Source organism: Cyrtonyx montezumae, unplaced genomic scaffold, assembly GCF_038088225.1.
Source record: "Cyrtonyx montezumae isolate F1298 unplaced genomic scaffold, pur_monq_1.0 scaffold_10, whole genome shotgun sequence".
Lineage (NCBI taxonomy): Eukaryota > Metazoa > Chordata > Aves > Galliformes > Odontophoridae > Cyrtonyx > Cyrtonyx montezumae.
In genome coordinates, this window is record NW_027071826.1 from 43,291,272 (window position 1) to 43,303,177 (window position 11,906).

Below are 11,906 nucleotides of genomic sequence, written 5' to 3' on the forward strand. Positions count from 1 at the left end.
TGTTTTTCAATAACTGAAAGACATTGCTTACGTAGTAAGCAGTACTTCCATACTTTGCCCAAGTAGCATTCTGGCACTGAATGCTAGAGCAACTACACAGCAGTACTCTCCCTTCCCAGGAGGAGGGACAGTTTTTACTACAGGAGATGGGACAAGCACTGCTGGAACATAAACTCAACCCAGAGTTAAATGAAAACACATTGTATACTTGTTTGCTGTTTGCAATACAGTACTTTGTTGTTAGCTTGCTTACGTTTGCTTTCAGTGAACCTTAAAATTACAGTAATACAGTCTGTCTTACATTTTGTTAGCCTATAGAAAAACATCAGTTTTACTGAATGACAGTGGCTAAACTGACCTCTATACTCAACCTGTGGCTTGCAGTTACTCTTTACTTAAAGCATTTTGTTGACTGCCTTAGTAAGAGACTGCAATAGATCTAGAGCTCAGTGCAGAGATCAGTCATCGAGAACAGCCTGGCAAATCACCTAATTGTAAGCAAGAGCATCTCATTTAAGGTTCATTCATTCCACTCTAAATGGTGGAGCCCCTGACAAGGCTACAAAGATTCAGCAGTTTCATTCCTTTGTTCCTGGACTACTGATTTTAGAGGGAAATGATAGGAGTCCCTTAATAGCTCACACTGTTCAGGAAATAACTATTACATGCCATCAGCCAAAATCCTTTGCCCTAAACAGAATAACCCCAAGGAACATTTTAGGAAGGTGAAAATCTGTCCTAATGAAGTCTGTATTCTATAGAAATCTCTAAGTTATTTTCTCCCAGACATTTAAAGCAATAGAGAGATGACAGGAGTACTGTGTTTTAGGGAATGGATGTCTGAATTTCCTGAGGTCACTAATCCAAAATTTCTGGAATGCTGCACTGAATCAATAATTTCACCAAATGTTCTGCCTTTTTCTCCTGAAGTTCAGAATCGGCTTTACCTACACTCTACCCAAGGCACTGAGGTAGCCAAGGGTTTTTGCTTAAGGTTTAAGATTAGATTAGAACATATCAGGAAACAGCTTAATACAGGTAAACCCTTTAGTTCTTCAAATGCAATAAATTCAGTCCCTGTGAAACTTCATAGTGGAGTTACCAAAAGGTAGATCAGCTACTCTGAAGTTTAAAAAATAGCAAAAACTGGAAGCCAGTTTCTCTGTAGGCTTGTTACAGGTTGGGGATTTTCACTCTAATTTCAGCACATATAAAAGACCTTGATATCAAGTCCTGGAAGATTTCCTAATTAACTCAAAGTCAGTGCTATTTGTCCAGTAACACATGCCCTTCAGTGTTACAATAAAGGCCAATGCCAGCACCCCAGTACACGTGCAGCTGAGGTACTCTCCTCATCCCTGTACAACAGTAACATCTTGCACAACTGAAATATAAATGGGTAATGTCTGCTAATTCCACCACAAATATCAATATGTAACCTTTGAGTTCATATAGAATAGTTTTAAGACTAGTGAAGCAATCTTCAGTTGACCTAGAGTTAAGTGCATTTATTTATAGAAAACAATAAATTCAAGTCAACATGGAACAATTAATCTTTTGAAAGATACTGTAAAAGAGGCAGTTTTTTAGTAATTGTATCCTAAAGACTTATACGTACGTTTGCTTTTGGTTTCCCAGCTGACTCCAAACTTCAACTACAAAACCATCAAAATTTTCATTCTATAAAAAGGAATCGACAAAGTAGAGTTCATCACCATGCTTATTCATCATGCTTGCAGAGATAATACAATATTGAAGTACACAATTACTTTAGCTGTTCTAGCAGTATTACACATTGAGCATGCTTCACATTCTTACATCAGTTTCATCTCAAACGCATCATTTTATGAAGAAGTCAAAGTGAAGCACAAATTATTTAACTAACATGCAAAAGTTGAAGATCTCTTTTAGTTATGCATGACTGACCCCTACTCTCACAGGAGGAACCAGTATCAGATTGAGAAAAATGCAGCTATCAGTGAAAGATGGTTGTTAAGCAAATCAGTTGATACACATTTACATGTATATTGGAAAAAGTCATGAGCTATTGACTCTAAAGATGTAAATACTCAACTGGAAAAGGCATGATTCCAAACATCTTGAAAATTCATTTTTCTTATGAAAAATTTGCCTACTACGATTGGGGATATTGCTGGACTTGATCACCCTTTCCTTAAGAGGTTAATTTTTACAGAGGACCTAAAATTGGTGTAGCAGTTACAAATTTTAAGAAAGTATTCTGTTTGCCTCTTCATCCACCTTCCTCTAGAACACAGATTTATTTCCATTCTAGAGTAAGGGTGAATATTCTTATTCTGATAGTAATTAGGCAGGTTTTCACAAAACAATCACTAAGTTGAATGTCTCTAGGGTGCAGTTTATCCAGCCCTAGAGGCATTCCTCTAAAGCATTAAGCTGAGGGGATGCAAAAGAAGTCATAGTAAACAGTAACTGTTCCTTAAAGGAAACACTCTCTTTCTCTCCCTGGACTCTTAACTATTTTATCAGACCTGAACAAAACTGTACAGTAACTGATACCTGGCAAGTAATTCTTGATACTAAAAGCAACTCATTATGTCTAGCACACTGAGCCTGAACATATCTGTGTAATACAGAAAACAGCACTCATTGTACCCAAGATTGTTTTGCAGCCCCTAAAAGAACACCACAGTAACTGTTACTGGCAGTTTTGTTGTCTTTTTTCTTTTTTAAATAGAAATTAAAGAAATCACTCTGCTCATTAGGTGACCTACACGAGAAGTTTATTAGCTATCTGTTACTGCTTTGATGTTATCCAGCACATCAGCGGGCTGGAATGGGTTTTATCAATGAGAATTTATAACAGGCAGAAGCATGCAACTGCCCATAACAGGTTTAGGATAACCACACTTAGATAGTCTCACTTTAGGCTTTCAGTTAACTGTACGTCAGTACTGCTGACTTTTGTACATTCAGGAATCGGGCACATACTAGAGTATACAATGGAGATTGATGCCTCATTCATATTTTGAACAGGATTTTATTCTGTAGGACACAAAACTGGAAACAAAAGAATATATTTTATAAAACCATCCAGAACCAACCAGAAATCATCTCACACTGTTTCAAAAGTACTGCTGAAGTCTTTTTACCTTGGCTAGCAGAACCATGCTCTTGGAAAGCTCTTCTATCTCATCTTCACTGCCAAAAACACTCTCAAAGTCGTGGTAAGACCAGCCATCAAACAAAATCCTAGGCACTATCAAGCAAAGAAAACAATGAGTAGCAAAAATTTGAAAAATTGTCTACGTTGGAATATTTCTGCAAATACAGAACAGAAGTACAATTCTACAGAAGATACCAGCGGGGAAATCACCAAGTGATATATCTCATAGCTGGGATTGTTGTGCTTTTTCTGTCTATCTTTATCAGCACAGAAAAGTAGACACCATAGAACATTCTTCTTTGTTTTACAGTTAGTTAAACATTAATAGCTAACCAATGCCAGTTTTAAGAAAAGATGCATTCAACTGACAACCGAACTTCCACCTTGGGCACCAAAAGAACACCAAAATGAAACAGCAGTCCTTCTGTAAGTTCTGCCTCTCTATCACAAGAATGGCAAAGTAGGAAAGTTCACCTCAAGTTCTAATTTAGCCTAATGGACACAGCCCCGTATTCAGTCTTTTTCTACTTTCAAGAGTCCACAGACCCACAGGTGCTTGAGGGTACTTCTCATCCCCTCTTTCCCCCTCTACCAACAACACATTAAGACGTTAAAAATGTCAGACAAGTCATGAATACTGCTGTTGGAAAAGCTGAAAATCATGCATGCTGGAAATGCCAACAGTTCATACAAAACTATGTTTAAGACCTTTTTAACTATTCAAGTACTTTAGAAGAGTCCAGGGAGATTTCAAGGGCTTTACCACCTGGCAGATAAAGTAACTTAGAATATCTCACTGAGCATTCACTTATTCTACTTGTTTCACCGCCTTCTGAAGCAAGAACAGTTGCACTAGTTTCACAGCCTGGACTTACTCTTGTGCCACACAAAAGCAACAAGTTTAGCACAGTATTAGCCCTGTAGCAATGTTTGCCATTATTGCTGAATACACATTGTGGCAGATCTCTTGAGGTCTCTGCTTCCAGGGCAGAAACAAACAGTGAAGGAAAAGACTGATGCCTAACTCAGATTTTGATTCCTTTCCTCCTTTATAAAACAAAACAAAAAAAGTGGAATCCCTGAGCAATAAGTTTGAAAAGTACCCTTCCAAAGAGGGCCCAGTGGCCATGGTTTCACTAAGAGACAAGACATTAAGGCAAAACATCAGGGCACCAACACAATCTACACTTCAGTTGCTTACCTATCTAGAGTTAACTGCTTTTCCTTTTCTTTTTAGACACCTCTTTTCACACAGCTATGCTAATCTCCCTTCTCTCCAATAGACCCGGAACACAGTCTTCTGCTCTGCGAGCAATAAAAGAAAGTTAACAAAAACAACACAAAACATAGGCTCACCTATTTTGATGTTTTGGGAGTTTTTTCTGACATCTTTCATCCAGCCTGTCAAACAGTACCAAGAAAACAGCTCTTAAAACATAAAGATGTTGGTGAGGACAACATATTTTGAAGCATTCTTCAAATAATGTAGCATAGTTTCATTTTATCAGTTTTTCTGCTACTGACTACTAGCTCATAAGCACTGCAAAGGAAACAGCCTCTGATACAGAAAAATAGAAGCTGTTCACCTCAACCGTAGCATAACTAACATTTACAACAACCTTGTAAGGGTCCTTTCCCAGCTCCTCCTCCTTGCAGCTTACAGTTCTCTTTCATTGTGGAAAATATCTAACTGCTTACTGAGAACAGCAGTTGTGTAGTCTCAGGAGGAATACCATTTTTTATTTCTTTTTTTTAAGTTAATTGGGTTTTTTAATGTGGTTGTTTTTTTAAATTAAGATGGTACTTCCTAGTGTACCAACTACTCCCTCTTGGTAGTCATTGCATTAGAATTAATTTGTTAGTAGGCACTAACACAGTAATAACAATACTCCTTTAAGCTCTTTAAAATGGCATTTTACAGACAAATGCTTCTATCAAGTTGAAAATCAAACTAATTATTTAGTAAGAGCATACTATATTCTGAATTCTGAATCTGCTGTAAGTTCCTTGACAGTGGAGAAAATTCCCTTCAGTTTAAATTCATTTTTCATTCCTAAAACAAACTCACTCGAATGGGTTTTTAGTCAGTTTGTTTACTTGTTTGCAAGGGCAGAGGGAATAAAAATAGATAAATAACTGCACAGTGCAAACACAAAGGGACATTTCTGTCTGTGCAGACTCTTTGTCCCTTTCTTTTTAAAGGGACTCTGTAGATTGCCTGTTGTCTTTCTACTTATTATCTGGACAGAAACTATGTGTGTTTGTGGAAGCAACTGTGAGCAGAAAAGTTCATTGTGTAAAAAGCTTTCCGAAACTAGTGGATGAAAGTACTTGACAATGAGAGTCAGTGTATTAACTACCCATCAGTTTGCAACAAGCATCCTATTTGTAACCAACATTCAAATAAAAAGTAAAACAAACCTTTATCTACATCATGGAGCCCAGTGAACTGGAACCTCTCCTTCCCTCTCCTTCTCACTTGTAACCAGACTGGTGAGATTAGTGTAAATTTATTTCCAAATATTTTAGCAATGTCATAGCCATGGCTGTTCCACTTTAAAAAGAAAGGAGAGAAAAAGAAGTGAGAGAGATAACAAGCAAGACATATAATCTGCTTTGATTTTGATCAATAAGAACTCTTTAACACAAATGTAATCACTTGCTAGATCTGTTAGTTTGAGAAAACCTTCTGCAGTTTTATTTTTGTTTAAGTAATAAAGCACTTACAAAACTTTCATAGTTACATGAATGTCAATTCTTCAGTTCATGCAAATTCACCTAAACTGGAGGAATTAGCATTTAGATTTAACAGCGATTTGAATTTACAAGGTCTGCATTTATGTTCAACAGAACTTGAGAAAGATGGAAGTTTATAGGGTATCTACTTCTCTTCTGAGCAGTGCAAAAACAAAGCAAGAAGCATTCTCTAAACAAACGTTAAGTAATATTTATTATTCAAGAGAGGATGCTATGAATAGTAAGACTGGATAGCAAGATATCAGTTTGACAGCAGCATAAAATTTTTACTGTTTATTTAGAAGGTTCACGTCGGTAGCTGCATGTGAGGATACTCAGTGGTATTCCTCATCTGAACTTGCTGCAGCTTTACATGGCTCATTCAAGATCAAAAAAAAAAAAAATACAACTGTTTTACTGGTGAGAAAAACAGTATGACCCAGATATCCTACAAAAGATGGGTAGGAGAACAAGAGTTGGATACCACCTAAATCTCAAGACAGGTCTTGAATAATCCTCTGAATGTTTGACTGCAGACTAGAAGTTCCCAACAGTATAAAATATTTCATAGCAGGGATGCAAGATTCCAGATTAGTACAGATTAGCCCATTCATTCAAAGCACAAACTTTATTTAATTTATTAACTCACGGGAGTAATATATCCCAGAACATCTCCTGAGAAGTGTCTTTCCTTCTTCTTCTTGGAGCAGTAGCTTCTATGTTCCAATATAATATCCTTTGCCTTTGGATCTGTAACTACCAGTCCCCGCTCCTGCACATTTTTATCAGAATGCAGTACCTGAGGGAAGACAACAGTTTTTATAACCAGCTACTTTCAAGGGCAACAGGCCTCAAAAAGTAAACAACATTGAACTCTGAGTACTCCTTTTAAATCACATGAAATAGTTTGATTTAAAAAGAATATAAGAAAAGCTTGGCGACCATTTGTCGTCATCAGTAATCTTGTTTTGTTTGCAAGGAAAAGAAAAAAAATCAAGTGATAACATTAAAAAACGTCATTCACCACACCTGATGACTGGTATATTCATAATTTAAAAAGCAATTCTGAAAGAAGTTTTAAACTGCTGAACTACATTTTTAATGTCAGATGGAGGGTCTAGGACAATCCCTGGCCATTGGACACATTCTGACATTAGCACTTTCTAAACCACAGTCTAGCACAATTAAACATGAAAACAATACAAAAGCAGAAAAAAAGCATCTGTTAAATATTGTTAATGTCCTGAAAATTCAGACAAGATTTGTTGAAATTCAATACCTAATCATTTGTAAAATTGAAAAAGCTAAAGATCCAGTTTATAACCCAATATTTTAGACTTGCAGAAATTAAGATATTTGGTGGAATATCAATTTCCTGTCTTGCTAAACACAGCCACTTAAATCTCAGTTGCTAAAAATTCTACAGTACCTGACAACAGCCTTCATACCAATTGTTGAGATCTGATCAAAATAGTGCCTTTATGTTTTCCTCTGCGCTGCAGTCCCTGCTTTCTGGCTACCCCTAAACCAACAAAAGATGGTGACAAGCTCTTAACCAGGATTTCAAAGAAAACTTTTAAACTGGACACATTTTAGGCTAAGTATACTGCATTGTGGTCACAGCTGAATTTCCCAACACCTTTCTTATGGAAATTCTGCTTGAACTACAACAGTACAGGCAGACCTAGCAGGAATTCAGAAGGCTAATAAAGCCCACGCACTGAGAAATGGGCCTAGTGAGCACACAGAAACAGGGTAAGGCCAGACTCTAGCAGCATACTAGATTTTCTTCCTGGTAGACACTGAGCAGGAAATATATACAATGAGAAGCGCATCTGCATAATGAAGGACTGCCTATAATTTAAAGGACAAGATCTTGAACATGTCACTTGTCATCGTTTATTTATTTATTTATTTATTTTTTAAAAGAGTGCTTAGCAACATGAAGTGCATATATCAAGTAATATTGTAATACCAAGTAAATCTATTTACCACTGGTAAATATACTTCCATGCACACCCTTTCTCCTGCACTGCTGTGCCTTCTTATAGTTTTGAATGAAAACAGAAAGGAAACAAGAACATGCTCAGCGAGTTAAGAGAGACTTCAGCATGTTGAATCATCATCTCAAATTGCTATGGGACTCTGAATAACTTCTGCCTTCAAAGAAAACACTGGCTTACAAGCTCTTCAAACTGTTCTTTCAGAACAGAGCTTTCCCATTGGCAATGCTGAGAACATCTTCTCCTCCATCTGTAAATGACCTCTCCTGCCACTACTGCTCCCTCAACTCCCAGTATAGGGATGGAGATACGCCTCCTTTACGTGCAGTAGGGGACAAAAAGTTGTTGTTCCTACAGCAATTTTATGCAGCTTCCACTGGAGTTGAAAGCTCCAGAAGTTTATGTTGTATTGGTTAAAGGAGTGAAGCATTTGTGACACAGGAAAAAAATGAAAGAAAGGACAATTTCATGTAGTTCCATTTGTGAGAATAAGTTTCAATAGAAATGTACAGTTGATTTCAACACTTTCTTGGGAAAGAAAGAGAATACCCTTACCATCTCTCAAAGTTGAGTTAGATCACTGCACACGTTAAATAAGACAGGCATTTCATCTATTTAGCTTACCTTTTCTTCCATTTTTTTTGTAGCAGCTTTCTTTGCATCAGTTTTTGACAAGGTGCCTTCAGCTAAATAGCAAATGATGGTTAAAGAAAGCGAAATACAGAGAAACCTCATAGTGTTTCTCCCAGTGTCAAGCTTTCCTTGCCCCAGAAATCTAAGGGTTCAAATCTCTGCAAACAGAAGAACACAATGGTTTAAGAGAAATTGTTTTCTTGTCTAAGGAACATCAATTCTTTGTCTCATCTTCTGCCCTATAGATTAAGACTTATAAATGCAGCTCTGCTTAACAATACCTTTGGCTGGGCAGCAATATAGCAGAGTACTTTAAGAGATTCTTAGATGTATCAAAGGGAAAGCTGGTGGGATGCCTGCAGTTTTTCTTTTAAAGAATTCCTAAAGAAATACAGCGTTTCACAGCTGAAACTGTGGTAAGCCTTGCCTTCTCTATAGCACGCAGGCACAATAGATGGTATCTCTTAATTCAGTCAACAAGATACAGGTTAAATAAGGAACAGAAAAAAAAAACATAGCCATGTGCTTATAGCTATATGCCTTTATTATAATAAACAAGAACTTGAATTAATTCACCAAGTTGGTGATAGAAAGAGAATTGAAAAGATCTTTGACATTTTGTTCCAGCTCCAAATACAAGTACTGAGAATTACTACAGAACAGTCCAATTCAGTGCTATTTATCTGTCACAACTTAGCTCTGTCAGAAGATTTTATTTTAAAAAATTGAGTAGAGGCAGAGAGATTGTTTTTCAGCCTTTCCCCATCCATGAGTTGCATTGGTTTTCCAGATACAAGAAGTGGATAAGATGAAAAAAGAATAATTGGTATTAGAGGAAGTGGAGTAGAGGAAACTGAGGGAAGTAATGTGCTGCTAACTCTAGATGTCTATAGATCACAATGGGATTTTCTTTTGTGTATATAAATCAGCTGCTCTAAGCATATATCTGGCTGCTTCTCACAATAGTGAGGGAGCAGACAGACTCCCAACGGAGAAGGAAAAAGGTTAACTTTCCCATAATCGTCTGAAGTTTTGTCAAATGTAACCCCTTGCTCTAAAACAAAACAAACCACATTTTTCTGTATGACTCTGAAGAACTAACTTTTCTGCCACTCACTCTGAAGACTTACTACATAATTTCTTCAAGCTACATTTACAGTACTTGTTCTGTTGGTAGCCCATATGAGGTCAATCCTAGTAACACTGAGATGACATTAACAAGATGTATTTGGACAAGGTAGGTTTAGCAGTGAGTTGCTGAAAAGACGAGTAAGAGATCTTGCAGGAGTTGGGCTTCCTGCACTAAAACAGAGGCAAGAATGTGACTAGCCAACAAAGCAGGAGAGTGATGGCAGATGAAGTGCTTGAAAAAAGTACAATGTCACTAGCACCAGAGAATAGACAGCATCAAAGCCTTTCTGTACACAATTATTTGGAGACTTTAATCAAGTCTTAAAAAGAATGCAAAAAGAAAAGTGGCAAGTCTTCTGATATCTCTTCAATACAGAGGGCGAGGCAAAAGCTAAATTAGTGCACCACTTTAAATTTCACTATTATTAGCAGTTAAGGTGTTTCTTTTCTTCTTTGCCTTCAAGGTCACTAGTACTCTTGTTTTCAACAGCCAAAAAGATTAGACAAAGGAAGCTGCTCTTGATAGCATCTACTCTGTTCCATCAAGCTTAGCAGAATCTATAAACTGTTACAGACAGGAACAGTTGAGAGCCTGAACAGTCAATACAAAATCTTAACAATTTGGAGAGGATATTGATTCTTCCAGAAGCTAGTATACATTGATTTGGAGGTGTTTGATTTCACTTTCAGAAGCAATTAGCCACAGCACTCATGTTACTAGAAAAAAAGCTAGTGTTTAACAGCCAAAGCACACAAGTTTAAAAAACCACCACTGAACTCTGATTAGAAATCAAAACGTGTTCATTTCCTTGATCACATCTATCTGGTGATAGATACAGTAAACCAACATCCATTCCTGGATCTATAGAAAGTGCAGAGTCTGTAGCAACATTTTCTGCTAATGACACTCCAATATTGACTCTTGGTAGGAACCTTATTTTATTAACTTCTTCTTTAGCAATGCAGTGGAATTGGCAGATCACAGCCTGAACCAGTGGTTGAGCACCATGTGAGAAGGCATGGCTAACCTAGGGAGCTCAGGTGCAAGCAATGCACCTGAGTGACCAGAAGGGGTGGAGTCAGGTTCCACCCCTCTTCACACACTCATTTAATGGTTTGCAGCCAAAGGAGCAGCATCTCTCTGAACAGAGATTACATCCCTCTCAAGTTGTTACTGGTTATTGGAAGGAGTGAGTCAATTTTCCTTCTCTATTATCTGCTATTGTTCCACGATGTGTGTCCCATTTGAAGGCGCTGACAACACTTTATTTTGCTATACAAACAATATCAGCATAAACTATGTACACAGCAACATTTTAGTACCTAGAGATTAATAAATCAAGCTTTAAATGCTCTGTATGAAAACTACAAGCTCAAATTTTACAAGCTTTGCAAAACTAGATGCCCATCAAGTCTTTCCTTCAGCAAGCCTCCCTTCTATGTTTTGCTATCCTCACGTTAATTAAAGCAAAGGCTCTTCGTTTATTATCTGTCGTAGTGCAACATGCAAGGAAAATTGAGTTTTGAAATGTTTTTTTTGACACACTGGTTTGAGGCCTAAGCCAGGTGACAACCCTTGCTTCATGTGAGGCTCCACATGGAGGTAACACAGATGTTTTAATGCTGTTTTATTTAAAAGACAGTCTGGCATAGACTTATATTGTCTAAAAGAAGCAATCTTGGAGGTTTGCACTGTAAGTAGAAACTATCCTGGGCAACCCAAGCTAGCTGTGGACATCCCTTTTCAGTGTGCAGGAGTTGGACTAGATGACTTTCAGTGGTCCCTTCGAACTCCTAAGGATTTTATGAAATCAGAGCAAATGTTTACATGACACTTCTGAGAGAGGAAGCTGGCTTCTAACTGCTATTGTAGTAAATGCTTTGATAATGCAACTGGTTTAGTAAACCAAGCCCAAGATTGTTGAGGTGTGTGGTTTGGGGGGGGGGGGGGGGGGGAACAGTAAACCAAAGACAACAGCAGCTAAATTCAGAAGTAAAAATAAGCCTGTTTCTAGGATGTATTAAAAAGCATTCCCTACTCTTCTAAGCTGCTCCATTTTAACACTAAAAATTGCCTTCCGTAAGCTGGAGAGATACCAAAGCCTTCTTTCTTATGTCAGAGCCTGCCTGCAGGCCAGCACAACGCTGCGGGCTTAGCCCGAGCATGCCCCGCAGCGCGGCCTACCTACCCCGAGCCAGCCCCCGCGAGGCCGCCAGGGTGCCCGTGCCGTCCGTGTCACCGCATCCCAGCTACGGGG

At 37.9% G+C, this 11,906-nt stretch overlaps 1 protein-coding gene across 1 annotated transcript in view; it reads right to left on the reverse strand.

The window, feature by feature from the left end:
- Positions 1–11,906, reverse strand: part of CHID1 (chitinase domain containing 1) — a 97,618-nt gene extending 85,712 nt beyond the window's left edge. Inside the window, exons 1-7 of the mRNA XM_065755138.1 lie at positions 11,834–11,906; positions 8,509–8,675; positions 6,531–6,680; positions 5,567–5,699; positions 4,502–4,546; positions 3,132–3,238; positions 1,619–1,680 (exon numbers count right to left, since the gene is read on the reverse strand). Of these exons, the coding sequence (XP_065611210.1) occupies positions 1,619–1,680; positions 3,132–3,238; positions 4,502–4,546; positions 5,567–5,699; positions 6,531–6,680; positions 8,509–8,619 (608 nt within the window). The 5' untranslated portion in view covers positions 8,620–8,675; positions 11,834–11,906. The remainder of the gene's footprint in view (positions 1–1,618; positions 1,681–3,131; positions 3,239–4,501; positions 4,547–5,566; positions 5,700–6,530; positions 6,681–8,508; positions 8,676–11,833) is intronic.